This window comes from Artemia franciscana, chromosome 17, assembly GCF_032884065.1.
Source record: "Artemia franciscana chromosome 17, ASM3288406v1, whole genome shotgun sequence".
Taxonomy (NCBI): Eukaryota; Metazoa; Arthropoda; class Branchiopoda; order Anostraca; family Artemiidae; genus Artemia; species Artemia franciscana.
The window spans coordinates 17,307,605-17,333,354 of NC_088879.1; the positions used below are offsets into that span (position 1 = coordinate 17,307,605).

General features: G+C 34.9%; 1 protein-coding gene across 2 annotated transcripts in view; it reads right to left on the reverse strand.

Annotated features, from left to right (window-relative positions):
- The window catches only part of LOC136037941 (plexin-A4-like), a 317,250-nt gene that overhangs the window by 52,673 nt on the left and 238,827 nt on the right, over positions 1 to 25,750 (reverse strand). For both annotated transcript variants that reach the window (XM_065720812.1, XM_065720810.1), the window contains exons 13-16: positions 17,126 to 17,293; positions 7,184 to 7,349; positions 4,931 to 5,050; positions 1,575 to 1,829 (exon numbers count right to left, since the gene is read on the reverse strand). In XM_065720812.1, coding sequence (XP_065576884.1) covers positions 1,575 to 1,829; positions 4,931 to 5,050; positions 7,184 to 7,349; positions 17,126 to 17,293 — 709 coding nt within the window. The remainder of the gene's footprint in view (positions 1 to 1,574; positions 1,830 to 4,930; positions 5,051 to 7,183; positions 7,350 to 17,125; positions 17,294 to 25,750) is intronic.

Genomic DNA, 25,750 nt, shown 5'->3' on the forward strand with positions numbered 1-25,750 from the left:
AGTTTTAAAATTGACTTGCTAAAAGATAACAAGCAAGTATTGGTCCAATAAGAGAGACACACTTACTCCCGCCGTTTACCCGTGCCATTTAACCAAACACTTGGAAAACTATAAGTCCTATGACTATCTTAGCTCAATGGCTATCAGCCTTAGTTCTACTGCTCTAGGAATGGCGGATTGTCGGATAATAGATAGACATATCTATTAACAAATGAACTAACATCATTTTTATATAATCCTAATAAAGGGGGTTAATGCCAGAATTGCCTCTCCCTCAATTGGACTATCTGTCTTGGCTTTTTCTACAATTAGCCATGACTTGATGCCCACAACTATTTGATTTTAACACGAAAAGGTGGCATTTTGGATTTACGAGCACATAGGGCAACAGCGGTAAGTGGTCACTTTATCCTTTCCTAAAAAAGGTACAGTCTAGTCAGCTCTGTTTAGACAAGGCTCACGACAGGCACGTAAATAGGAAGTTATTTTGGAGAGGGAAGGGGTCACGCAGGATGAATTCTAAAGTCGCAAAAAAGGGAAGTACATGAAACGAACAAGGAACTGGAGTAGTCGTACAAATCTTAATATTTCTGTATGAGCGACCAAACACCAGAGGTACGTCCCTGGCTCAAAGGAGCAATTTGTCGCGGTATGTATAACAATTCCCCAGCAAAAGCTGAGAAAAAAACAAAGACAGGAATTGGTGCATTGCTGCTATGAAAGAAGATCATACATGTTTGGAGCCCTTCTGTGACAACTGAAACATCTCAGCGAATACATGAACCGAAGCTCACTTCAGAAGTACACTGACACAAATTCAGTTTCAGCTTAAGTTTCACATTAAGTGTATATATTAAGCTTCATATTAAGTTTCATATCAAGGTGTAGATATTTTGAAAATAAAAGTAAGACTTCATCCACTTTCACAAAAAAAACAACTTAATAAGGATCTTAAGGGCAAAATCGATACATTATACGGTACTAGGTTTTACGAATATCTCGTCAATATCAAAATTTGCTTTCTGTCATTTTTAAAATCTAGGTTCAAGTTGGAAAAAAAGAATAATTACGCAAAATAACCAGTATATCACATATTAATTACGTTTTTGTCCAACCATAGGAAAAACTGCCAAATAATATCAGATTTCTTATTTCTTTTGTCAACTTTGCAAGGAATTTTTATGGTAAAGGTTCTGCTCCACTAGCAACGGAGCCAGAATAATGTTAATGACCTGTAATTAGATCCCTAGACTACTTCCCTCTAAACCGATCCGTTTTAATTATTTACGAATAACAACTGTTCACAAAAAATGCTAAAAAACAAACATTTGTTACCTAATTATTTATTCTGCAATGTAATCTCTTAGTATTCCATTTTCTAGAAAATGTATCCTAAACACAAAAGGGAAACAGAAGGGACTGCATTCCTTAGCATTTCGGTAAGTTATCACTAGGACCCTTGGCCATAAAACCCTTCCTACAAATAGTTTTGAAAAAACACCACCACCCCCTCCGGTTTGGTTAGCTTTAGCTACACACACGCAGAATTATGTGTAAACATTATGAATACTTACATTTATCGTCAAATAATCACTTTTATAATATTTTATTTCCTCGTCAAATTTTTCATAGATGGGATCGGGATAGAGAAGGAATGGGCTGTATCCTTTATCCTTCCATAGCTTCTGGACAGCTGTTACATTGTCCATAAGGAATCCATAGTCAAGTTTCTCGGGATCGTCGGCGTTTAGCTGTTTCTGTATTTCATAAGGTATCGGCACAGCTGGGGATCGGCATTCCATACGAATTTTAGAGATGACGGTACAGCTCTACAAAAAAAAAAAAAAAAAATAATAAAAAGCTGAATTAATGTTGAAAGTGTTTTCATCGATGAGCTCCAACTTTGGTTACTATAACGAAATGTTCCGGAGAGAGAGAAAAAAACATATAATTTGTATTATGAACATTTTAGACTTTCTTTTTCTTTTCTGAATTCCTATTAATTTTTAAATTAACAGTTCACCATGTTTCACATTTCCTATACATTAAACAGCAATGTCGATTTTAAAACTCAATGTAAAAGGTCCATTTTCTATGTTCAACCTTTAAATTTCAAACTTTATTTGCATAGACAAACGCTAGTTAAGACTTTAAACTTATCTCTGTCAAATTTCAGTATTAAAATAGCGAATTTTTGTTTTTATTTATTTGAAATTATTGCTTTTTCTGTTTAGGTGCATTTTATTTTAGCGAATTTACAGAATGTTATAAAATGGTCAAGGTTCGATCCTTAAACTACGTAAACTTGTTCCAATCCATCAAAAATCATCTGACAAAAGGTATCTGGGACGTAAAAAGAAGTAGACTTAAAAGAAGAAGAGTCAAGATAAGAGAAATGCTTGAACAAACAAAAAAGAATAAAGCAGCGTAAGAAGGGCCATATCCAGGATTTTTTCAGGGGGGGGAGTATAAAAGGATCTTTTTCGGGGGGGGGGGGGTACAAAAGGATCCTTTTTGGGGAAGGGGGCTTACAAAAAAGTTAAAAATGCATTACAAATTTATTTACATTCATTTTTGTTACGTTTTTATGACTCGGACAAACATTTCAGGGTAGGGGAGGGGTCAAACCCCCCTAACCCCCACCCCACCCTTGGATACGACCTTGAGTACAAGAACATAAAACAAGGACAGATGACCAGTTGCCATTTCTTGAAAAATGAAAGGACAATTCCATAATTTTTTTTTTTTTTCAACAATGTAAATTTACAAAATCTTTACTTATTTCTTCCATCAAGTAGAAGAGTTTAAAAGGTCCCCTAACTCCAGGAAAACAATAAATAAAAGGATGTACTGAAATTTGAAAAACTGCAATATATGCAATACTTGCACACCGCAAGAGAAAATGAAAGCGTGGTGTTTTTCGCTTGTTCATTTTTATACAACAAAAAAAAATGTTAGTACACAAAAGAACGAATTGGAATAACTTATAAACGTAACGAAGGGATTACATTCACCCAAAACAATTGCATAAAAAGTTTTTTTAATAATATATTTTGGGGTACAATATACAAAGGTTTGAAAAAGACGCGACTACTATTGGGCCATACACTTTTTTTCACTTTTTTTTTGTTCGCCCTCCTTTAGCAAACGGCTAACCTTTGCCCCTATTTGGTAAGTATGCAGCGTACTGCCCCATCTTCCAGAAAAAAATAAATAAACGGAGTGTCAGTGTAAAGCAGAGTGTACAAGTGAAAGACCGAAAACATTTATGGAGAGTTCGAAAGACTAGACCAGTCATTTCCTTTTCTGTTTGCAAAGTTCTTATGTCAAATTAAGAAATAGTTGTTTTTTTGTTATTATCCGGTATCGTTTCCTAGTCAATATCCGGATTTCCTAAAGTTTACAAGATTGCCTCAAGATATGCGCAAATTCTGAAAAAAAAGTTTTCATAAGTCCAACTTGCGCAATTAATCTTTTTTTTTATTACCAATGGTAATTATTCAGCCATAATGGCAACGCTAGGGTAATAAAAGGCAGATCATTGACCAACCTCTCTCAGTAATCTAAAGCTACCTGGGGTTACTAAAAAAAAATTGCTCACAGACAAATAAGACATTTAAAGGTTATAAGATTGCGTCAATTCTTCATTATTACGACACATTCTAGATAATGGATCAGGCACGTACACAGATGTTTACTTCCAGGGGGGGGGGTTGATTACGAAAAAAATAATAAAGTAAACTACAAACTGTATAATAAAGAATAACCTTAATATTTAGGTAGATGAGGCACGGCAAGAATCTCCCTCCAACCACGTCAGTTCCTAAACTTGGCGTTATTCATTTTGGACACTGAATTAGTACGTAAAAGAAACTGGTATTTTAAACACTCCCAAATATCTTCTCTATGAATTTTTTATTGTACATAATATATTTTCTTATTCTTTTACCGAGAAATCACACAAATTTACGAGATACATTATTTATGTTATTTCAGTTGATAGTTGCCTCAGGGCTCTTTTTAAAGCTAACTTATCAATGCTAAAGCTAACTAACAAACTAACACTCCCAAGTATCTTTTCTATTAATTTTTTATTATACATAGTTTATTTTCTTATTCTTTTACTGAGAATCACACAAATTTACGAGATACATTATTTATGTTATTTCAGTTGATAGTTAACCCAGGGCTCTTTTTAAAGCTAACTTTTCAATGACTAAATTAATCAAAGTCTGTAAAGCAAGCTAGGGAAAAATAATAAAAAATGAACCCAACTGTTAGCTTTTTGAAGCACAAAACGGATTGTTTTGGGTGCCCGACAGACTGACCGTATCTCAAACAATAAGCTGTATAAAAAATATATTTCAATTCGGCTTGTAGGGCTATAATGACACAAAGGATAAGATAGCTGGGACACGTTCTGCGGATGAAGGATGACAGATTGCCAAACATTATTCTTGTCGTCCAAACGTCTAGGGCCAACCGAAAAGTAGGTCGTCCCCAAATGGAGTGGGAGGTTGTCGAAAGGAAAGATTTAAGGGAAATAGGGACTTCTTGGCAAGGTGTAAAGAGGGAGGCTTTGAATAGATTGGAATGGAGGAGGAGCGTACGTAGCTGTGCTGGCCTTTCGGTGGCTTGGTGCTGCAGTTAGTTGATAATATAATTAGCAGTAGCAGTAAAAGTAGTAGTAGTAGTAGTAATATGTAATCTAGTTTCAAATTGTGATTTTTGTCTTCAGCTGTATCTACACGCATACGATGTTTTAGTCCATTAACATCTCTTTTTTTTAGGGAATAAAGTATGTTTTATTACAGCATTGAACTGAAAAATCGAAAAGGGTTGAATGTAAAGGTAAAGCAAGGGTCAAGCAAAAGGTAAAGGTAAAGCAAATAAAGTAAAAGGTAAAGCAAAAATTTTTTTAATAACTTACACTAGAGAACTTCATATGATGATATTCCACATACATCCGAGGATCTTGTATGTAATCAAAATGATTTCCAGTTACTGATATCGTAATTCCTCCGGAAGGAATGCCCTTTGGTATTCGAAGCTGGAAAACATTCTCATATTAATTAATTATCCAGGATTCGTTTTAATAAGAAACACTATGTGAAGATGAGAACTAAATTTTCATCTTCTCAACTTACAAAGTCAAATTGGCATATGCGAACAAAAGTAAAGGAAGTTGACAGCAGATTAAGGAAAAGGAAATCAAATTGGAACGGTGTCTAGTATATGTGTAGTAAAGAGTTTTTATTTTCTGAAGAAGAAAAGGAAAAAGAACTCTTTGATGAAAATAAAAACGAATATGATAGTAAATATTCACGATAAATTAATATAAAGATGCTGTTCTGTAAAATTTGACTGAACCCAAACCCCCGTCTCCTACCCTTTCTTGAATAGTTTCTTCATTTTACAAAAGTGACTAAATGAGCGTGTTCAAAAGAATTTTAACTCCACACTAAAACTATTAAACAGAGCTAAAAAAAAAGTTTCCTTTTTTGTTTGACCACTTTTAGGAAATCCACAAGGAAAACAAATTTGGTTCCTATTACAGAACCCTTACAGCCCTTTTCAGGTAAAATTGGTCAAGCCCTGTCAAAACCGAAGACCAATCAGTGCACGCCTTGATAAGGTGTGGCCACCACCACCCTACTTAATTACAACTTGATTGGCAACTAATTGTTAGATCACAAGGTTAACTACGGCTAACAAAGGCAAATGAGGCAAATGATGAGGCGGCCTACGAGTACCATGTATCCTAAAAGACTGAAAACAATCTTTAAAGGTGGTACTCTAAAGACAGTGTTATTTAAGACAACACATATTAAGGGGATACGAAACCTTTTTTTGTGAGAATTATTTTGTGAGCCATAGCGTCAGCTGACCATCTCAAAGACAAAAGGTCTATTAGCAAGATCTCCTAAGGGACTAGCTATTATTGAAAGCTGTCGAGGTTTTGTTTTTGACTGTGAAATTTGACTAATAAAGTTAACTTTTTCCCTTTTGTAGGTGAGTTTGTCAATCAGAGCGGGTGGCACCATAGGGGACTGCCAAAGCGGCTAAATTGCTAAATGGTAATTCCTTTGAATTATTTTTTAGCGTCTTTCGAGCAGGTGTGCTAGAACATTTTGTGGGACTGCCCTTTCCTGAACTTTAAAAAGAAAATTATGCTCCGTTCAATAATAACGTAAGTTTATTTAAAACTGAACATCTCTATCTCCAGTACAAAACGGAGAAATTTAAATTGTTTTCCAAGCTATAAAAGCTATGGCAAGACAGACTAATCAAGTCCAAAATTCTTTTTTAGACAATACTTTAAGATATCGTATGGCCTTAAGGGCCGAATTTGAAAACAAAACAAAATACCTTCCTAACATATGCATTCTTCATTTATTTTTTTGAGCAGTTAGGATTTTTACATCCATAAACTTTAAAACTGGCTTAATAAAAATTGTAGATTTTTTTTTGCGGAATAATATTTCTAACACACCCATAGATTCCCTTCCATTATCTTCTTTACATTTGGAAATCCTTTAAACGACAAAAACTATCACTGCAAGATGATTGTTTTTATCAGATTTGATTGTTTGAATCCCCCGCTTAGACACCGTTTAAACTTATCGTAAATGAAACCCAATTTCCGAAAAGAGCACAACAATTTACACATATCTACAAAGACAATAGGTAGCCAAACTACTCTGAATATTTGTGTTCCCTGTTCAAGTTTTTAGCTTCTTGTTTTTCTGCAGTCCTGTGCTTTTAACGATCCAACATAAAATGACCATTTTTCAGTCATTCTGATAAGTACATTATGTTTCTGAAATTTGCTTCTTTTTTTAGGTTAAAAAACACGTTGAAAATGTTTTTCGGAGCCATTCGAAATTGGCTAGACCTTCCTATGTTATAAGAAACTTTTGGTCATAGTCCTTTCGGTGCGAGTTACAGCTGTTGGGTTGTCGCAAAATCATATATTTCACAGGGGACCCCAACCTTAAGCAGATGTTTAGCTGGAATACCAAGCCCAGGAAGAGCCAGCAAAAACAGAAGGGGGGGATAACGAGTTACTTCACCAGTTCAGGAAATTAGTTGTCTTTCTCCTTGCTTTATTTTGTCATAACTATTGTTCAATAAATATTCATCAATACAATTAATATAGGAGTCTCAGGATAAAGGCACTTACCGAATTAATCACACCAGACTCTGCATATTCTACAGTCGGGTCTTCAACATATTCGAAAAGCTCTTTTTGTAGGAGCCTTTCTCCTTTGTCAAACTTCATCTTGAGCTCTCCTTTCTGAAGCGTTGGAGCTCTACTAGTTCTACATTCAGCGTGAGAAGAATTTGCACTGAAATAGAAATGAACTTTAAAATATCACTGAAATTATAAATCTCAAAAAAGATACATCTCCGTCTGGAATTAGATGAGGCCTATATATCCATTTAAGTTACTCATGCAGACAAACATTATTATACTTCTGAAGTAATATGACTCAAATGAACCAAGAGAAAGTGGCAAACACAAGGGGCCAAGTAACGTAAAAGGGTCTTCTGGCTTTAGAATTCTCTCTCGTGTTAAGGCCGTGATCAAGTGAACTTGAAAACATCGAGATTCAAAATTGAAGTTAGGGTAGCATTCTGTCTCTCAATTCTCTAGAGACCGTCGATAGTCAAAAACCCTACAAATAGCACTTATTCATTGGCGGAAATAGCAGATTAATTATACCAGCTTGTCAATGTGATCTCTAGGGCGATCTGAAACTATTCTTTCTGGCAAAAAACTTGTAAAAATTTCAGGTATCTGGAAATATTCTATGGGACCGTTCGAAAACAGGAAAATACATTGAGAAATGGTTGCAATCATCTTACAAGTTATTGTCTTTTGCTCATGATAATACCGATTTTGTTCTAAAAGCAATATCATTCATAGAGTACATTTTTGAAAAAGAGCTAGACATTTTCTAAGATTTCTAGGCAATTAGAGGAAATAGAGCAAAACCCTAGCAAGCATTTGGTAGCATCTTCAAGAAGCTACGGCCTGATATTAAAAGCGGTATCATCCGCCAATGAATACTTGAGTACTTTTTAAATATAAATTTTCAATTTTAACATGGAATTTTCGAGTTCCATCAGTTCACGGCCTTAAGCTTTTACCTTAATGAAGGGGAGGGGATTAAAATGCTTAACCGAGAAGGGGGAATCTGAGATCGGAATACAATGCGTTTTTTTTTTTAGTTCGAATACCCTTATCTTTTTCCCACGTGTTACATTTTCTCTGAATTTTCTTGAGAAGGGCTGTGTGAACTGATGAGGACTGTTTCAAAATGGAGTTTTAAGAACTACATAAAATATACTTTAGATAAAATACAAAAAAAATGCAACCAAGCTACAAGGTCTATTTGTAATTGTCCAAGAAGAATTTTATGGTTCAAGCATTTCCTCCAATTATTCACTTACAATTTATAATAGGGACTTTTCGGAATGAACTAGAATTTAAAATTTTTGGCTATGAAGACGACATAAAGAGTTTTCTATTCCTAGTCCAAAGTTGATCATTAGGAATTCAGATGAAAATGAAATAGGACCCTTTCCCCAGCAACAGAGTCGAGTGCGGAGCTGTCCAATCATCACAACAGCCTTTTGTCATTTTCTTTTTCCACAAATTCCTAAGCTCAGAAGGAAAGCAAATATTCAACGCTCAAAGGAGGGATTTGAGGAGGTTTAAAACATGCACTGACACTTTTTATTGGCCACAAAAGGATCTATTTTTATGAGAAAACAAAGCAAATTTTCTCAATGGAACTACTATGTTATGAAGGCAATAAAACTTGCTGAAATTGCCCAACATTTTTGCCAACTAGATTAATACAAAATTCATGTTCTACATATAGGAAGAACATGTGATTGGAAAAAGTATTAACAGAATAGTAAGCAAAATATATATGTATGAGATAAAAATTCTGAGTAGAAATAAATTTTCAGCTAACATAAGCATTTTTCTTCTGATTTAATAATAAGGATACAACAGCAAAATAAAAAACATTTAAGGGGAATGGGTATCACTACTTTCTTTTAGCTAACTGAATTAAATACGGCAAACATGAGAAATTGTGTCAACAGCTGCTTTATGAATAGCGGGAGGGAGTGAATCCAGATGAGAGCGGTGAGGGGATTATAATCAACTGAATAGACGCCTTAGTATCGGAAATTTCCGATATGTATCGACCCTTTCGCACCCAATGTTTCGTAGTAATACTTAAAAATAAGGCAGTTTAGCCTCCCATCCGAACACTTGTAAAGTTCCTTTCGAGGGCAGAACTTAGAAAAAGTTATGGAAATTAACAATTTATGTAAAAAAATGTGAAATACAATAAGAAGGTTTTTTTTAACCTGAAGATTCGGGAGGGGGGCGTTGTCAATATATTGTTAATATGACAATAACTTGAGCTAGATATTTAGAAGTAACAAAAATAGTTCAAATATAAAGGCTAAAATGAACCTAACTAAACTATCTGGAAACAAAGTTTATTCAAAAAGAAGTTTTCGATCCAAAAAAGAGGAAGTGACAAACAAGAAAGTGACAACCAACCATCTTAATATGAAATTGGTCAACCCACATTCAGAAGAAACTATTTGGTACTGAATGTCTCTTTAAATAATTTAAAATTTAGCATTTTTTCTCTTTAAGTAGGAAACAATGACAAGGAGAGAAATATTAAGGAATTGCTACGAGAAATCATTTAAAGGATTCACAATGTGTGCTGTTCTGGATCATCACACCTCACCACTTTGGGCTACAAAACAAAGCACAAACTTATTGGGTAGAAAAAGGCGTAGAAATAGAAACGGAATAGAGCTCGACCAAAGAAAGAGACGACTTGACTTTATGAATTAAAAAAAGAAACGAGTTCAGGACATCCATGCAGCATAACTGAATCTAAAAATAACACAACTGAATTCACAAGCCCAAATCTGAATCCGAAAATATTCAGCTACATTCCACAATGACAGTTACTATTCATAAACGATGGCAGGTACTATAAGATAACTGAAAAACTCTAAGGCCATATCGTTATAGCAATAAAACACTAATACTACTCAAATACACAATGAAACCATATAATTTTTATGTGCTCGTGAAACAAATCCGTATTTATATTCATTTATACACACAAACCATTCTCAGACACAAAAGTAGTCAATAAATCGTGGCTATTTTCCATTGGAATTTCAACTAGTAATGTATCTTCTTTTCTTATTTATCCGTGGGCTGTTTTATGGAGTTGTTCAATTTAGCTTCTGAACAATTTAATTAATCTCTAATTCTAATAGAACGCTGCCACAAGAAAAGTTGGCGAACGATTCCAGCATAGCCTATCATGGGATTGTTTATCTATGAAAATATATTACCTAATCATTTAAGAAAAAGCGAGCCATTCAGAAGCTAAATTAATCGAATTAGCTTTTTTCACTTCAGAATCGAAACACTCAGGTTCCAATTTGCTCAATCATAGTTACAGCAATAGCAGCAAACCAGTAAAGAGCGGACCCCAGTCCATAGTAACCGAAAGTGTAAATACGTAAAATTTTTTACAACTGTCACCGACTTAGAAATAATAAATATTTTTCAGATTCAACAGAACAACTGTTTGCAACAATGAAAAAAAAAATTCGAGAATTTTGAAAGAGACTTAAACGCTAAAACGTTATGTATAGCATTGGCACCATTGTTGTCTAAAACAGCCAAGACCCACAACCCCCAACTCTTTTTCACCAAAGGTGATCGTATTGGATCAATGGCTGTAGAATATTGAATATTTCATCTGAATGGAAATTCAGATATTCAGTGCCATTTTTAAATAACGGAAGAAATCGAACCACAAAACGAAGCCATTTTCTTCTCAAAACCATCAATTTCGCCAAAAGAGGACCAACTATCAAGAGAGCCCAAATTCTAATATATTCAATCGATTTTTCATGGTTGAAAACCATAAACTAGAGGTTCATGGTCGTCACTCATCTTGAGAATTGTGGAAAATTCTATTATAGCTCGGTTGGCACGACTGTCGTTTTTGGCCCTTTTCTTCCTTTTTTTTCCAGAGTAGAACCAGAGGTATATCTTTAGGGACAGGCTAGTCTAATCGGCTATGCTGATTTTTTTTTTTAGCTTGTGTTTTTCTACATTTTCCACCCAATTAATGCTGTTCTGAGAATTCTCAGCAACAAATATTTTGTTACCATTTTTTTTCTACGGGACAGCAGTAAAATTAATATCCAATATTGTAAGTAAGCTAGCGGATGGCGGAAGAATACTTTTAATTTTCCTCCTTCCCACCCCTCCAAGCAATGCTCCTGAAGCTTCAGACATAATATAACAATAAATAAGTTTAATGCTCCCATTTTTTTAAAAATTTAAACAAGTGTTGTATTACTCATTCTACTTTTTCAAGCTATTACAAATAGTGATACTCAAGTTTATTAATCAAAACTTATGTTCTTTTGAAACCCAAAAACAAGCAACAACTATTCATAAAAAATTGCGATGAAATTATAGAGCCAAGTTGAAACTATAAACGAAAAAAAAATTATTGCTTCGCACCCTACGCAGCTCATGTCTATAAACTAGTCCCAAACTACCAATACGCCGACTGAAGACATTTCCCTAAATTTGTTGGATAATGCAAAACTAGCACTTCACTGAAAACACAAAACCCCGCCTAATAACCAATAATGTTGTATTAGGAGCGAAAAAGCAATTACGCAGCCTGCAGAAAATGACAAACTAGTCTACGAATAATCATAAACTATCCATTTCACAACTAGAAAGAGACATTCTTTGAACTAGGCTCAACTTGCAAAAGTTGTGCCCAATTAAGCGAAGTTTTACCATATACAAACATCCTGGACAGAAAATTTTAAATTGTTTTTGTATTTTCCGTAAAACGCTGATTTTGCAAAATCTCTTAAATATAGGGAAATATGTTGGTTTGCTTACGCTAGTTTATTTATTTATATATATATATATATATATATATATATATATATATATATATATATATATATATATATATATATATATATATATATATATATATATACTAGCTTTTGGGGTAGCGCTTCGCGCCACCCCAACACCTAGTTGGTGGGGGCGCTTCGCCCCCCCCAAGCCCCCCCCCGCGCGCTTAAGTCGTTACGCGCCGCGCCATATTAGTTACGCGCCATTGTAGTTGTGTCCCTGTGTCCCACCTGTGAATATAGATCAAAGAAAAAAGATTTCTCTTTTCGTTATAGATATATATATATATGTTTTTAACTACGTAAAACTTGCGAATATACAACATTCTTCGATGTCCCATTGGCTCTGCACATAAAAAGATTGTCAGGTTTACCGACTCTTGAACATGCAACATAAAATTGTCCATGGGAAAAACAATCCGTATTCAGATCTATACCTCATTATTCTAATGATTGCCCTTGAGCTTTGTTGATGGTGATTGCTAATCGAACATTCCCTGTGTCCCCGTCGTCATTTATATATCCCCCTGTGCCCCCGGCATCCCCGTTGTAGTTGTGTCCCGGGCGTCATTTATATTCCCAGTATCCCGGTCGTCATTTGTGTCCCAGTGTCCCAGTCTGTAATTTCTCTTTGAGCGTCCCGGTCGTCATTTATATTCCCTGTGTCCCGGTCGTCATTTGTGTCCCGGTGTCCTGGTCTGTAGTTTTTCTTTGAGTGTCCCGGTCTTCATTTATATTCCCTGTGTCCCGGCTTTTAGTTTTCTTTTTCTTCTTTATTTTTCAGTTTTTTTCCTTTTTTTTAGTTTTTTTTTCTTTTTCAGTTTTTAGTTTTTTTAGTTTTTTTATTAGTTTTTAGTTTTCTTTTCTTTTTAGTTTATTTTGTAGTTTTTACTAAATAAACTTAATAAAATTTAGTTTTTTTAGTTTTTTTTTCTGTTTTAGTTTTTAGTTTTTTACCTTTTTTTTAGTTTTTTAGCTTTCCGGTGTCCCGGTCGTCATTTTTGTCCCGGTCGTCATTTGTGTTCCGGTGTCCCGGTCTGTAATTTATCTTTCAGTGTCTCGGTCGTCATTTATATTCCGTGTGTCCCGGTCGTCATTTGTGTCCCGGTGCTTTGTTGATGGTGATTGCTAATCGAACATTCCTTGTGTCCCGGTCGCTTTCTCTTTGAGTGTCCCGGTCGTCATTTATATTCCCTATGTCCCGGTGTCCCGGTCGTCATTTTTGTCCCAATGTCCCGGTCTGTAATTTCGTCAGTCGACAAACATGACGTCAGTCGACACACAAACATGACGTCACTCGACAGACACACACACACACACACACACACACACACACAGACAACTTATTTTTATATATATATAGATATATATATATATATATATATGTTGCATAAGGTGTATCAATAATTTTGTTCGTTTCAAGTTACATTTTCACTCTTTGGTCCATATTAAAGGCCTAGTTCGAAAAAATGAAAAAAAAAAAAAAAAGAAAAGAGGAAAGCAATTTCTTTTAATCAATAGTTCTATGAAGTCCATTAACAGAAGAATCAGAAGACTGTGAAATAAAAACATGATAAAAATATAACAAGATAGGCCACTGGGAGAAATCTGAAAAAAAAAAAAAAAAAAAAAAAAAAAAAAAAAAAAAAAAAAAAAAAAAAAAAAAAAAAAAACAAGAATGTGACATTTTAAAGGGAAATCTGAAACGTCAATTCCAGAATAATCTAGTTATACATAATAGCATAACAAATTAAAGAGTCAGAACATTTTGAAACAAAAGCACGAAAAAAATATAACACAGTAGGCTAATTGCTGGGCCATTGGGAGGACAAAGAACTGAAACAAAGATTACGGTATTTTAGAGAAAAATTTGAAACAAACATTTTGAGGAACTTTCCCAATTCCAACTTATGGATTTTGAAGATCAGTCAATATGAAAGAGTCAGCAATGACACCATCCGCAGCAGGAAACTGGTCACCCGTATAAAATGCCATCAAATACAGACGCTCCCGAAACTTCGACAGCCCGCTATGGCACCCTGATGAGTGACGACGAGATATCGGAGCAAGTCCTTCGGTCAAGGAAGAACCAGGTAATCTACAACCATGTCCTACGTGGAGCCATTAGGAGGAGTCATGAAACATGGCAAACACTAGGATCGAGAGTGGATGCCGATCACCGATCAATCCATTGCAAGACCCTCCTGGAGCTAAGCATGCTACCGTATTTTCAATTCCACGATGAACCAACGTTTTGTAACGTGAAAAAAGTGAAAGTATCTACAATTTCATAATAAAAAGGCTAATATTTCAATACTGTATCATTAGAACACATAACGCCTCGCTTACAAGGCAATGCGTTGTTCGAGTCTGGACAATGAAAGCGATGATAAGCGATAAGTCAGTTTAAGCTGAAAAATTGGATGATACGCATGTGTTAGGCACGATAAATCTATATCATTCAAACAATTTAATGCAATATTCGAATTAATCTTAGTTTATTTGTTTTTCGTCTGGCAATTTACTTCGCCAACGTTTTTCTTCTGGCAATTTACTTCGCGGATGATGTTTTCTCTTCCAAGAAACCTTTCAATTATTTCAAGTTTACCATCAGTTGTATGGGATACCCGCCTAATTCTACCAGCTTTCCCATTGAAATTTACATAAAAACATCTTTCTATGGAGGCACCAATGATGATAAAAATGATAAAAGTACTCTTCATAATATTTTTCTTCCTCAGACTCTTCATTTGGAATTATTTTATTGAGGGTTTCTTCTTTTGCGGAATGGACTATTCATGCCGTATTAGGCAATTTGCGTATATCACTGTGGCGATCTTACATAGAAAATGGAAAACATCTTGGGGATACAGATGATCGTGACTAAGTGTGAAACAAAGCTTGTTCAACGATGATAATAACAACGATAAAATAATACGTAAAAACTCTCTTCGTGTACAGGAGAAAAGGAGTGGAATTTCTAGTGAAAGTTGGGATTTTTCTTTTTCTTAAGAATTTCGTCGTACTCTGAGCAAAAGGGTTTATATTACATTTCTTATTTGACAAGAGAGCAGAAAAAGGCCCTGTCTCCTTTCAAAAAAAAAAAAAAAAAAAAAAAAAAAAAAAAAAAAAAAATGTCTTCAAAGATATATACCAAAGAGTATAGATAACTTGTAAGGGTGGAACCTGGTACTAGTGTCAACAAAAAAACTCAACACCATCTTGTATTTGGAGACATTTGGCGTTTTTTCAAGCTTTAAATAATTCTTTTTTGCCAGGAACTGAGATCAGACACTTATTACTAAAGTGGTTTTACCAAATTTCAGAAATTGGTATTACACTGAGAAAAAATGCCAAGTGTCACCAAATGCTAGATGGCATTGAGTTTTTTGTCGACACTAGCGCCAGTTTTCCACTCTTGTAAGTTACTCATACTCTTTGGATCTATACAATAAAAATGCAAATTACAGCATATAGCTGCATATGGTTGCTTCAACTTGGTATAATGTGAATAATATCACACGAGGCAGGCTTTGAGCCAGAAGTATTAGTAATCAAACCATTTTTCGTAGAGCGACCCTAAAGGACAAAATACTTTTGCTATTTCTTAATATTAATCCTTTTTTTGGAAATTTGATAGCAATATAAGTAAAAACATACAAATTTTGATAGCAATACAAGTAAAAACATACAAATTTGACTTGGTCAAACGGGAGTCTGAAAAGTTCAGTTAATGTTAGGTTTGCGCAGCGCAATAAGTATCTTCAAATCGAGAATTTATAAAATACAAACAATAGTTATTAAATAACCCACTGGATCAGTAACCCACTGGTTATTAATCCATTAAACGCAGAAGGCACTTATCTCTCAATAGTTAGGTTAATTTCGTCTACATTTTACAAAACAGAAAAAAACAAGAAAACAAAACTAAACAAATAATTTGAGTTATAGCCTGTTCCTAAATTAATCTAGGAAAATTAATCTTTAATTTTCCTTAATTTCTTAATGAGTCTTTTTTTTTTGCATCAAATCCGTTGGACTGAAGGACTTCGATAAGATGATTTTGTAGGCAATGCAAGGTTGCCGGCACTCACATCCCAAGTGTCATTCTACGTCAAATTAGCGGAGCGTATTAAGAGGTGGTTCGGGCACTTCCTACGTATGCCGAAAATCGCAGCTGAATAATCTACAATTTCAACACTAAAGCTCATGGCTGGTCGCGCCCGAGGGGCAGACCCCGGATAAGCTGGAAAGAGAGCCTCAATAAACTGCTGGAGATACCTAGCATCTTGGGTTGCCACCTGTAGCACGACAGCGCTATTTTAGCACTATTTATTATGTGTAGCACTGTAGCACCGCTCAGGGTTTCTAAAAAAAGTGCTTAAATAGCACGAAGGTGCTCTAATTAGCACTATTACAGTAATTTTTTTGACTATAGCCCCTAAAATCACTGCGTAGCACGCAAATATGGGCAAACGTGGCACTTTAGAAACTGACCGTGGTGGCAACCCTGATAGTATTGCTGTCTATGAAGCCTTACTCTTAGATCTGTCAGCCTGGTGGAGCAGTTACGAAGGTCTCTACGCCACCGTCAACGCGACAGGAGCCTTAAGTTAGTAAGTCAAGCAAGAGATGTCCCACTCGAGAAATTGGATTGATGATGTCAGACGACAACCGGATTGCTGCTGTTTGCATACGGAGACAATTAGCTTTAGCTTAGTGGAAAACTAAATGGTAGCTATATTTTCATAAGTATTGGTATTTTGGTTAGGTTACATTTTGCATGCAGTCCCGCTATACTTGACCCCTTCCACCCCAATGTGCAAATATACAGCCCAAATTCTGTCTATCTCTGACTCGTCTCAGTTGCTTCAACCTCGTACCTGTGGATCATAATTCTTAAGTATGTGTACTGGCTAACAGATAAGTAGCAAAACTAATAATATTCATTAGTTTTAGCATAGGCGCCCGCTTATTCCTTTCTTCTTCTCGCTTATTCCCAATTTTCTGCTCCTTTCTTTTGCTTTGTGATCAGTTTTAGTGAATCTAGAAGATCAGACAATGGTGACAATGCATACAACTGAAACAAAACGAAGTCAAGCCAACTTACTGAATAATTTCACAAGGTAGATCATCAATGAAGGCTTTGATTGATGATCCGGCATTCATATGCTTTCCATGAATAGCCAAGAGCGTTCCACCTGATTGGGGTCCTTTCTTCGGATGAATGCCGTATATTACTGGATCAACAAACTCGTAGTAGGCCTGGGATTCTCCCCTAGAAGACAGAAATTAGGCTATTAAAAACAAAGTTTAAAAAAAGGTAAAAATTCAATGTTTGTAGAAAAGAATACATAGAACAACAAACACATGTTTAGTTCAATTCATAGAATTACTAACAGCCGAGGGTACCACTCACAAAATAAAAAAAATAGCATTTTAGAGGACAAATAGAGGACATTTCAGAGAATATAAAACACGGATAAAGCAAAAAAAAAGAATCAAACATGAAGATAGATTAAAGCAAGGCTAACTAATGCTTAACTTAAAAATATTTGAAAATAAATATAAACAAGCCAAACTACTAAAAAGAACCAACAAGTGAGCAATGGAATTATTAATTGCGAAGCTCAATCTATAAACAGGTTAATTGTGTAATTCTACGTCCAACAGTACTTTGTGAGATGTCTGGGAGGCTGACCTCTAAGCTCTAACCATATTAGGAAGTAACGCCCCAAAAAAGTAGGTACTGAACAACTATGTGACAACTGGTTTAAGCTTACTTTGGATTAACCACATTAAGGAAAGTCCACTTAAAATCTATTTCTACTTAAGATCTTTCTTTGCTACTCAACGGTAGGTAATTCACAGCCAAATGAAAGGAAATAGGATGTCCCTATATGGTCAATTTTACTGTAAATTATTTAGATTACAGCAATTACATATTTTGGTCAGAAAAACAGCCAGAAAAAAGACCTGTGACATGAGTGTGATTGGATGTCATAGCAACTCGGAATTCCGATATTCTTAAAACTTTTAAAACTTTTCGAGTCCAATTTAAACGCTTTACAAAGCATTCATCCTTGCCTCCTTGTAAAGCCACATACTATGAAGAATCCTCCCCTTTTTTTGAATAAGAATTTATAGTTCACGCACAATGAAGCACAACATTCGAACGAGGCCCCCTTCTCACACAATTCAGTTATGAAACATAATCGAATCTTGGCAAGCCAAGATTGCTCTCCTAAGAAAGCTCGTTATAATACGGATTAGAATGATTACTGCCAAAAACACAGCTGAGCCGCTTGAGGTCTAATCGATGTGCCATACATTAGGTTTCAGTTAAGTAGCCACTCGTCTCAAATGGGAGAAATGAGCTGACCAACTAAGAGATAAGGGTTTCATTGAGCAGAAACAAAAAAGCAATGAACCAAAGCAAAAGATGCCGATTTCCCCAAATGCCAAGAAAGGCAAGATAAAACGTCGAAGGCCCTGATAAGGGATATATCTATCTTTTTAACAAAGTAAATAGTCGTACTGTCTTAATTTTGGCAACGAATAGAAAACGTTCATAGCTGTTTGAACTGTTTTCAGTTTTCAATACGCAGACCAAGACCGTGCCCAGGTGGAAGTTATCGGGTTTGACCCCCCCCCCAATTTTTGTCCGACTCGTAGAAACTTAACAAATACGCATCCAAACAAATTTTTGATACACTTAATAAGTTTTTTGTGTGTAAAACATCCCCTGGAAACAAATACCCCCTACCCCCACAAAAATCCTGGACATGCCCTTGACCACAGGAAAATAACTAGTATCGATGCAGTAATGCAAAAGTAAAGACAACATTGGTTTAATAATGAAAAGAAAAACAAAGATGAATTTATAAGGATAATCAAGGTAAAAAATAACTTTTATTTGAACAATACCATAACGTGATGACATTTGATTAGGAAATTTAGTGCATCATATCGTTATTTCAGTTCCATTATTTAGTCAATTTTTTCTCAAAGGGGAATTATGTGGTCGGCGTGAATACAGACTCGTAGCTAATTGAATTTAGTCACTTCCTTTTTTTGACAAATGTTTATTGATATTGGTTTGATTTTTATGGTCTATAGTACTGTGGAGCTCATTAAAGAGATAATCAAATACTAGTTTTTAAAAATTTTGCCTCTTTGTTCAAAAAAGGAGATAATTAAATATTTAGAAATTCTGTTCATTTGAATTTGAGAAATTCTCTCTCATTTGAATTCATGTTCAATTTGAGAAATTCTGTTCATTTCACGATTCTTAAATTTCATCTGTAATATACACGTGGGCGCAAAAATATCGTATTCTATAAATTGTTTAAGGGGGAAATCCTCGCAGCAAGCTCCCCAGTTCAGGTCGGTGCACTCAAGCTAAATTTGATGGATTAGTCCTGGTTTCCAACAAGATTTTCTGTAATGTTTGAGGGAGATGGAGTCACATACGTACGGAACAATACATAGCGAAAGAGCTGTAAGGTTAGAAAATGCAGGCTTGACTGCTCTTAGGTCTTTTCTGCCATAAAAGAAAAAGTTTCGTAAAAAACTTCACTATCGCCTTGAATAAGCTTTGAAGCACACATCGGACACTAGTGCCAGGTGAGCAGCTTCTTAACAGCAAAACCAACGATATATGTAAAATTATAATTTTCAAGACTGTCAGACGCTTCATTGAAGTCTTCATTCTCTTCTCCCAATAGAAGCTTACTACTTGGTGAGCCGTGGTAAGCCCTGTCAGCTTCACCTGCGGTACGTCATTTTTTTTCTGTGAAAGGAAGTCAACCAAAATATTTCCCTGGTCAGGAATGAGCTCGCAGTTGCCTGAATTTTTGAACCTACTAACCAACAATTGTTCAACCATTTTCCAACAATTAATCAATCATTATTCAGTGACTGACAAATATACACTGGATCGCCGATGCAAGATTAAATGGGAGGAGCTTTTTATACGCACCGATAATGCAGTAGCCAAATATTATTGAGCATGACGCAACTGGTTAATTTATCTACAGTGCCCTTGACTAAGAACATAACATACTTTATTCTTACAAAGAGGAATTAAAGCAGATAAAACGTAATACAACTCATCGGTTACAAATCTCATTCCATCATTTACTGAAAACGTAAGTTATTTTCGGATTTTTTCTAAAAGGGTATTTTTACAAAATCTAGACTGGGGGGGGGCAAACAAAACTAAAGGGGCACAGGCCCCCTTTCCACTTTAATGACGTCACTGGAGGGTTCTTCTGAATATAAGGATTCTGGACATATCTTCAAATAAATATGTCGATAATATTCGAAACAAACTTTCCAAGATTTTTTTTTTGGTATTCGCTTTTTTTTATCATCAACATATCATTTTTTTTATCATCAACACATGAACTAACTAAGACACATAATGCCCAGTAATTTGGGAAAAAATGACAGTGTGCGCCTGAAAGACAGGCCACCTGTTTGAAAACAGGATTTGAAATGATACAAATCAATAGCCCATTAGAAATGAAAAACTTCTCATTCGTTATCTCAAAAAGATATTTTGAAAATTAAAACGCTAAAACTGAATATTTCAAAACGGACTAACTCAGAAATATAGCCGTTGGGTATTTTTTGGCAAGCACTTCGTCACCAATATGACTTCTTTTCAAATTAGTTCTAACACTACAATAAACAAACAAAAACAAAGAAGCTGGCCAATTTAGAAGTCGCCTATTTTCCAGCGAATAATAAATTAATTCTTAAAGGACAGTCAAATCCCAAAACTACAAAAATAAGCAACAGTAGTCGTTTAGATGACTTTTGTCCTTATTCTCTTTTGAAGACAAGGACCTCTTACAAAAACAAACATAAATAGTTCAACTTTATCAAAACTCATTTTCAGAACCATTAGGAACGCACATAAATTAGAGAGGAAATCCTAACGAAAGGTACTTCAGGGTATATATATATATATATATATATATATATATATATATATATATATATATATATATATATATATATATATATATATATATATATATATATATATATATATATATATATATATATATATATATACATAAATAAGTTGTTTGTCTGTGTGTCTGTCTACTGACGTCATGTTTGTCGACTGACGAAATTACAGACCGGGACATCGGGACACAAATGACGACCGGGACACCGGGACATAGGGAATATAAATGACGACCAGGACACTCAAAGAGAAATTACAGACTGGGACACCGGGACACAGGGAAACAACAACAACGGGGACGCCGGGGGCACAGGGGGATATATAGATGACGACGGGGACACAGGGAATGTTCGATTAGCGATCACCATCAACAAAGCTCAAGGGCAATCATAAGAATAATGAGGTATAGATCTAAATACAGATTGTTTTTCCTATGGACAATTATATGTTGCATGTTCAAGAGTCGGTAAACCTGACAATCTATTTATATGCACAGACAATGGGACAGCCAAGAATGTTGTGGCTTTACTAATGCGGAGAATTAGCTATCGCTAATCTGAGCCGAATAGACTTTTCATAGAATTTTCTGATTGGTGGAAAAATTTTGCGAAAAATTCTGATTGGTTCAAATTAGCACTACCTAAATCTCGGTAAATTTTGAATGGGACTTTAAAGAGCTGAAACGTCTATAAGACTATCAGTTTAAAAAAAAAATCCAGGCTCTTACATCAAAGCAGCTCACTTTACACAATGAAAGCAGATCATAAAAGGGGTTGGTGCAAACAACTATCCATCTCTTACACTTGTAAGTAAAAATTTTGATTCATTTTTTCGCTGGTAAAATATCTCCAAAGAAATTAAAAATAATTTAAAGTCAATTAAAAATTCAAAAATTGTATACACTATCTTCATCAACTTCAATCATAGTTGCAGCGATAGCTACAACTTCGCAAAGAGCGAACTACCACCCTTAGCAATAAAAAGTTTTAGAAAACGCGTTCTAAAAAAAACTGCCAAGTGATAAAAATTACCATTTGGTGGTAATTATTATTAAAACTATTATTTCGATTAATCTCAAAGACGAAAAATTTATTGCCAAAAAAATATAGTAATTTCAAAAAAGAGAGTTGGACCACTTGAAAGCCTTTAAAGGAGAATTACAGCCCCTTGCTTTGAACAACAAGGAAAATTACTTTTTTTCACTTTTTTATACATGGGAAGCGCAAGAGTATTTCCTTTTCTCCCCAAGGGTCGTACCGAACCAGTCATCGGTTTGGCATTGTCAAAGCATTACGGCATAATCCAGAACTGGACGGTAATACGTTTCGGTACATTATGGTTCTATTCACCTGGTGAAGTTTCACTTTTTAGAAATTTTTGAAAATTCTCCAGTCAAACCTTAGGGATGAAAGCAAAACAACAGAATTTTTGTCAAACAGAAACGAAGTTGTCAAAATTTGTTGTCAAAATTTTTGAGACTTTCTTGAGAGAGGGCGAGCGAGAAAAAAAGTTTACTAGCTTAAGATTAAGAATATTAAGAAATAAAGAGGGTTTGGGTTTCCTATAAATTTTGAAGCTGTGTAGGGCGAGGAATTAAGAGACAAGAAATTGTACTTTGTTAATCTGAATTATCTGCAGGTGTTGCAAGTGAATCGCAGATATGTCGAGAAAAATCATAGGACAATATTTATGATAGGCTTTAACGTGGAAATGATACAAACTTTTAAATATGGAGAAAAGAAGCAAATATTTAATTCTAAAGATTTTATTCTAATTAGCAATGATACAGAGAATGGAATAATCTGCTTTTAATCCCATTACTGTCAATGTCAATAGATTTCCAGGCACTCGCCGAGTCTTGACACTCTTGCCGCGAGTCAACCTAAGCCCCCTACCCATAAATGGGTAGAAACACCAGTGCCTGCTTTGATTGCCCAAACATCACGGACCTCAGTTTAATTAAGTCAGGAGCCAATTTACTGAGAACTAAACTAGCTAGAATTATTTTCAAAGAATAATAATTGTATGTTAACTCTTACGGATATCATAGTCGATATAAGACTAATAATATATTTATAAAGTAGGCTTTGTTTCGTGAAGATTAGTCATAGAATTGTCTGCCTCCTACAAGCAGAATCCTGTTTTTTTTGTTTTGTTTTTTTTTGGGGGGGGATTGAGGGGGTTTAGTAAAATACTAATCTTTACAATCCTACAGATATGGAAACATATCACATGTCAGTTCATTTAAGTTTGTTTTGTAGAAGTTTCGTACGTAATCGGTGAAGCAATAATTGCTTATTTCAAGTTCAAACTTTGCTCTTTACTTCCGAAAAAAAACGCTTTGCTTTTTAAATTTAATACCACCCGTAAGTTACCTCAACATACAGCAGAAAATAAATCATAAAAATTTCATTTGTATATACATGAAAAGAAATAAGGAAAAATGACAACGCAGATGCTGAAAGCTTTTCCTTTCATATATCTAAATGTCAAAAAAAAAACTTTTAGCAGTTTATTAGACTTGATTAAAGCTAAATTTACAATTCAAGTGGCAGGGGACATATTGTACGACAGAAGATACCGAAAGACTTGATAAATGGGAACAGAGTTTCATGTGACAAAATATTAGCTTCTTAGTCATGAAATTTGAATTTCATTAACCGACTATTTAAAGGCCCCATTACCACCTTAATGAAGCAGGCATAAAACCTGAAAACCTGTAGCTTGAAATAATTTGGACAATTTATGATGAAAAATTGCCAACTTTAATCACAGACGTTCGCTTCCTCAAAATAAACCATAAAAAAGATAGAAATTCACATTTGTATATACATTCTGTGAAATATTAAGACAGTAATAAGACCAAATAGCAAACCAAATGCCACAATCTATTCCTCCTCAATGTCAGGAAAATAGCAAGCTGATTGAAATTTATTAGTCTGGGTTAAAGCTATATTTACTATCTATTTGGCAGGTGGCATCTTGTGCCACGAAAGATTCCGATTAAACTGATAAATAGAAAACGCTTTTCAAATGACAAAATGTTAGCCTCATAGTAATTGTATTTGCATTTTAGTTGTTTGTTATCAAAAGGTCCTGTTGTCACTTCCATGAGCTATTGGAATAACCTCGAAACACGTAGTTGCAAATGATCCGTGGAATAAAGAAAAAAAGAAAAGAAAAAAAAAGGACAACGAATTTTTTTATATTCTGTGTCAGTCTTCCCACTAGGGGAAATTTTCTCCCAAGATGTTCATACTTTCTTTAAATTCCTTTATTATGACCTCTCCAACCCGTCCGGTGGCATCTTGATATTCGTTTAGCCACAGATTGATTTCCAAAGCCCGTATTTTTGGCAACCTGGACAACATGAAATTTATGCCAGCTATATTAAAAATCCGACAGCATATTTTGCCCAAAAAGATACCACAAGAATTTGTAATGTAGGTCAACATTTTCCCCTAACAAAATATTGATTTCCTAGTCATGAAATGTGAATCTCAACTCACTAATTTCAAATATCTCCCGTCAAGAGGTCCTACCGCCACAAACGCAGTTTACAAAAGACTTATAAATGTGCAATCGTATTGATGGAGCAAAAATTTGGCTTTGTGCCGTAATTTTTCTTTATTTCTATACCACGATGTTGCATTACCTGACAATGACATTAGTCCCATTTCCTGGGATTTTATGAAAGTGTGAACCTCGTGCCGAATTAATGAACACATGACATTTTGTAAAGGTGCGTATACTTCCAGTCTGAGGCTCAAAAGGATGGTTTTTACTTATACTTGAGCCAGAGCGAATAGCAGCAGCAGAGCTACAGGGAGGGAAGTGACAAAGGTCTTAATCTTTCCTCAGACAAGCCACTTTTTGTGGTACCACAAGATAGTATATCATATTTATGTGCATTTCTGGTATCTTAGATGAAATTAGATCAAATTATTTTATTGGACTCTCAGATGTTTCTTATCTTGCTTATGCAGATGACCTTTTACTTTTGTGTAAAAATAAGCAAGGTCTTTCGTTTATGGTCACAAAAGTTTCACGTCTATTTTCTAATATTGGTCTTTCTCTTAATGTTGAGAAATGTGAATTTCTAGTTTTTAATGGTTCGACTTCCTCTAATGCTCCCTTAGCTTGTCGCGGTTTTTCAATACCCTTTGTTTCCGCCTTTCGGTGGTTGGGTATTACTGTTACGAATTCAATTTCTTGCCTACGGCAGTGCACTGTTCGTGATGTTCAAAAGAAAATTCAAATGGGCTATTGTAAGATAGTTGCTAATCGAGGGAAGTATAATAAACGTGCACTCGGCAGACTATATGCTACATTTTGTGATCATTCTGTCCTTTATCTTTCTGGTCTTTATCCCCTTCTAAAGAAAAAAGATGTTAATCAGATTCGGATTTTTTATTTCAGATATTGTAAATTTTTACTTTATCTCTTCCCTTGGTATAGCAATAGGAAGATAATTCGTAAGTTTGATGTCCCTGATATAAGTGCAAAGTTGGCCCTCATGTATGGAAGGTTGTCGGAATCAGCTTTCTATCGTTTATCGCCTCATCATCCTTTGGTCCGTCTGTTCGGTTAATCTCATTGTAGCGTAATGTTTTTTTCTATTTGTAGTGTATTTTACTTGTAGTGTATTTCATTTTTTTTTTCTTTTTGTTACTCCACAAGTGCCATAACTTGTTATGATGTGGGTTAAAAATAAATTATTATTATTATTATATCTCATGAAAGATAGTACCCCTT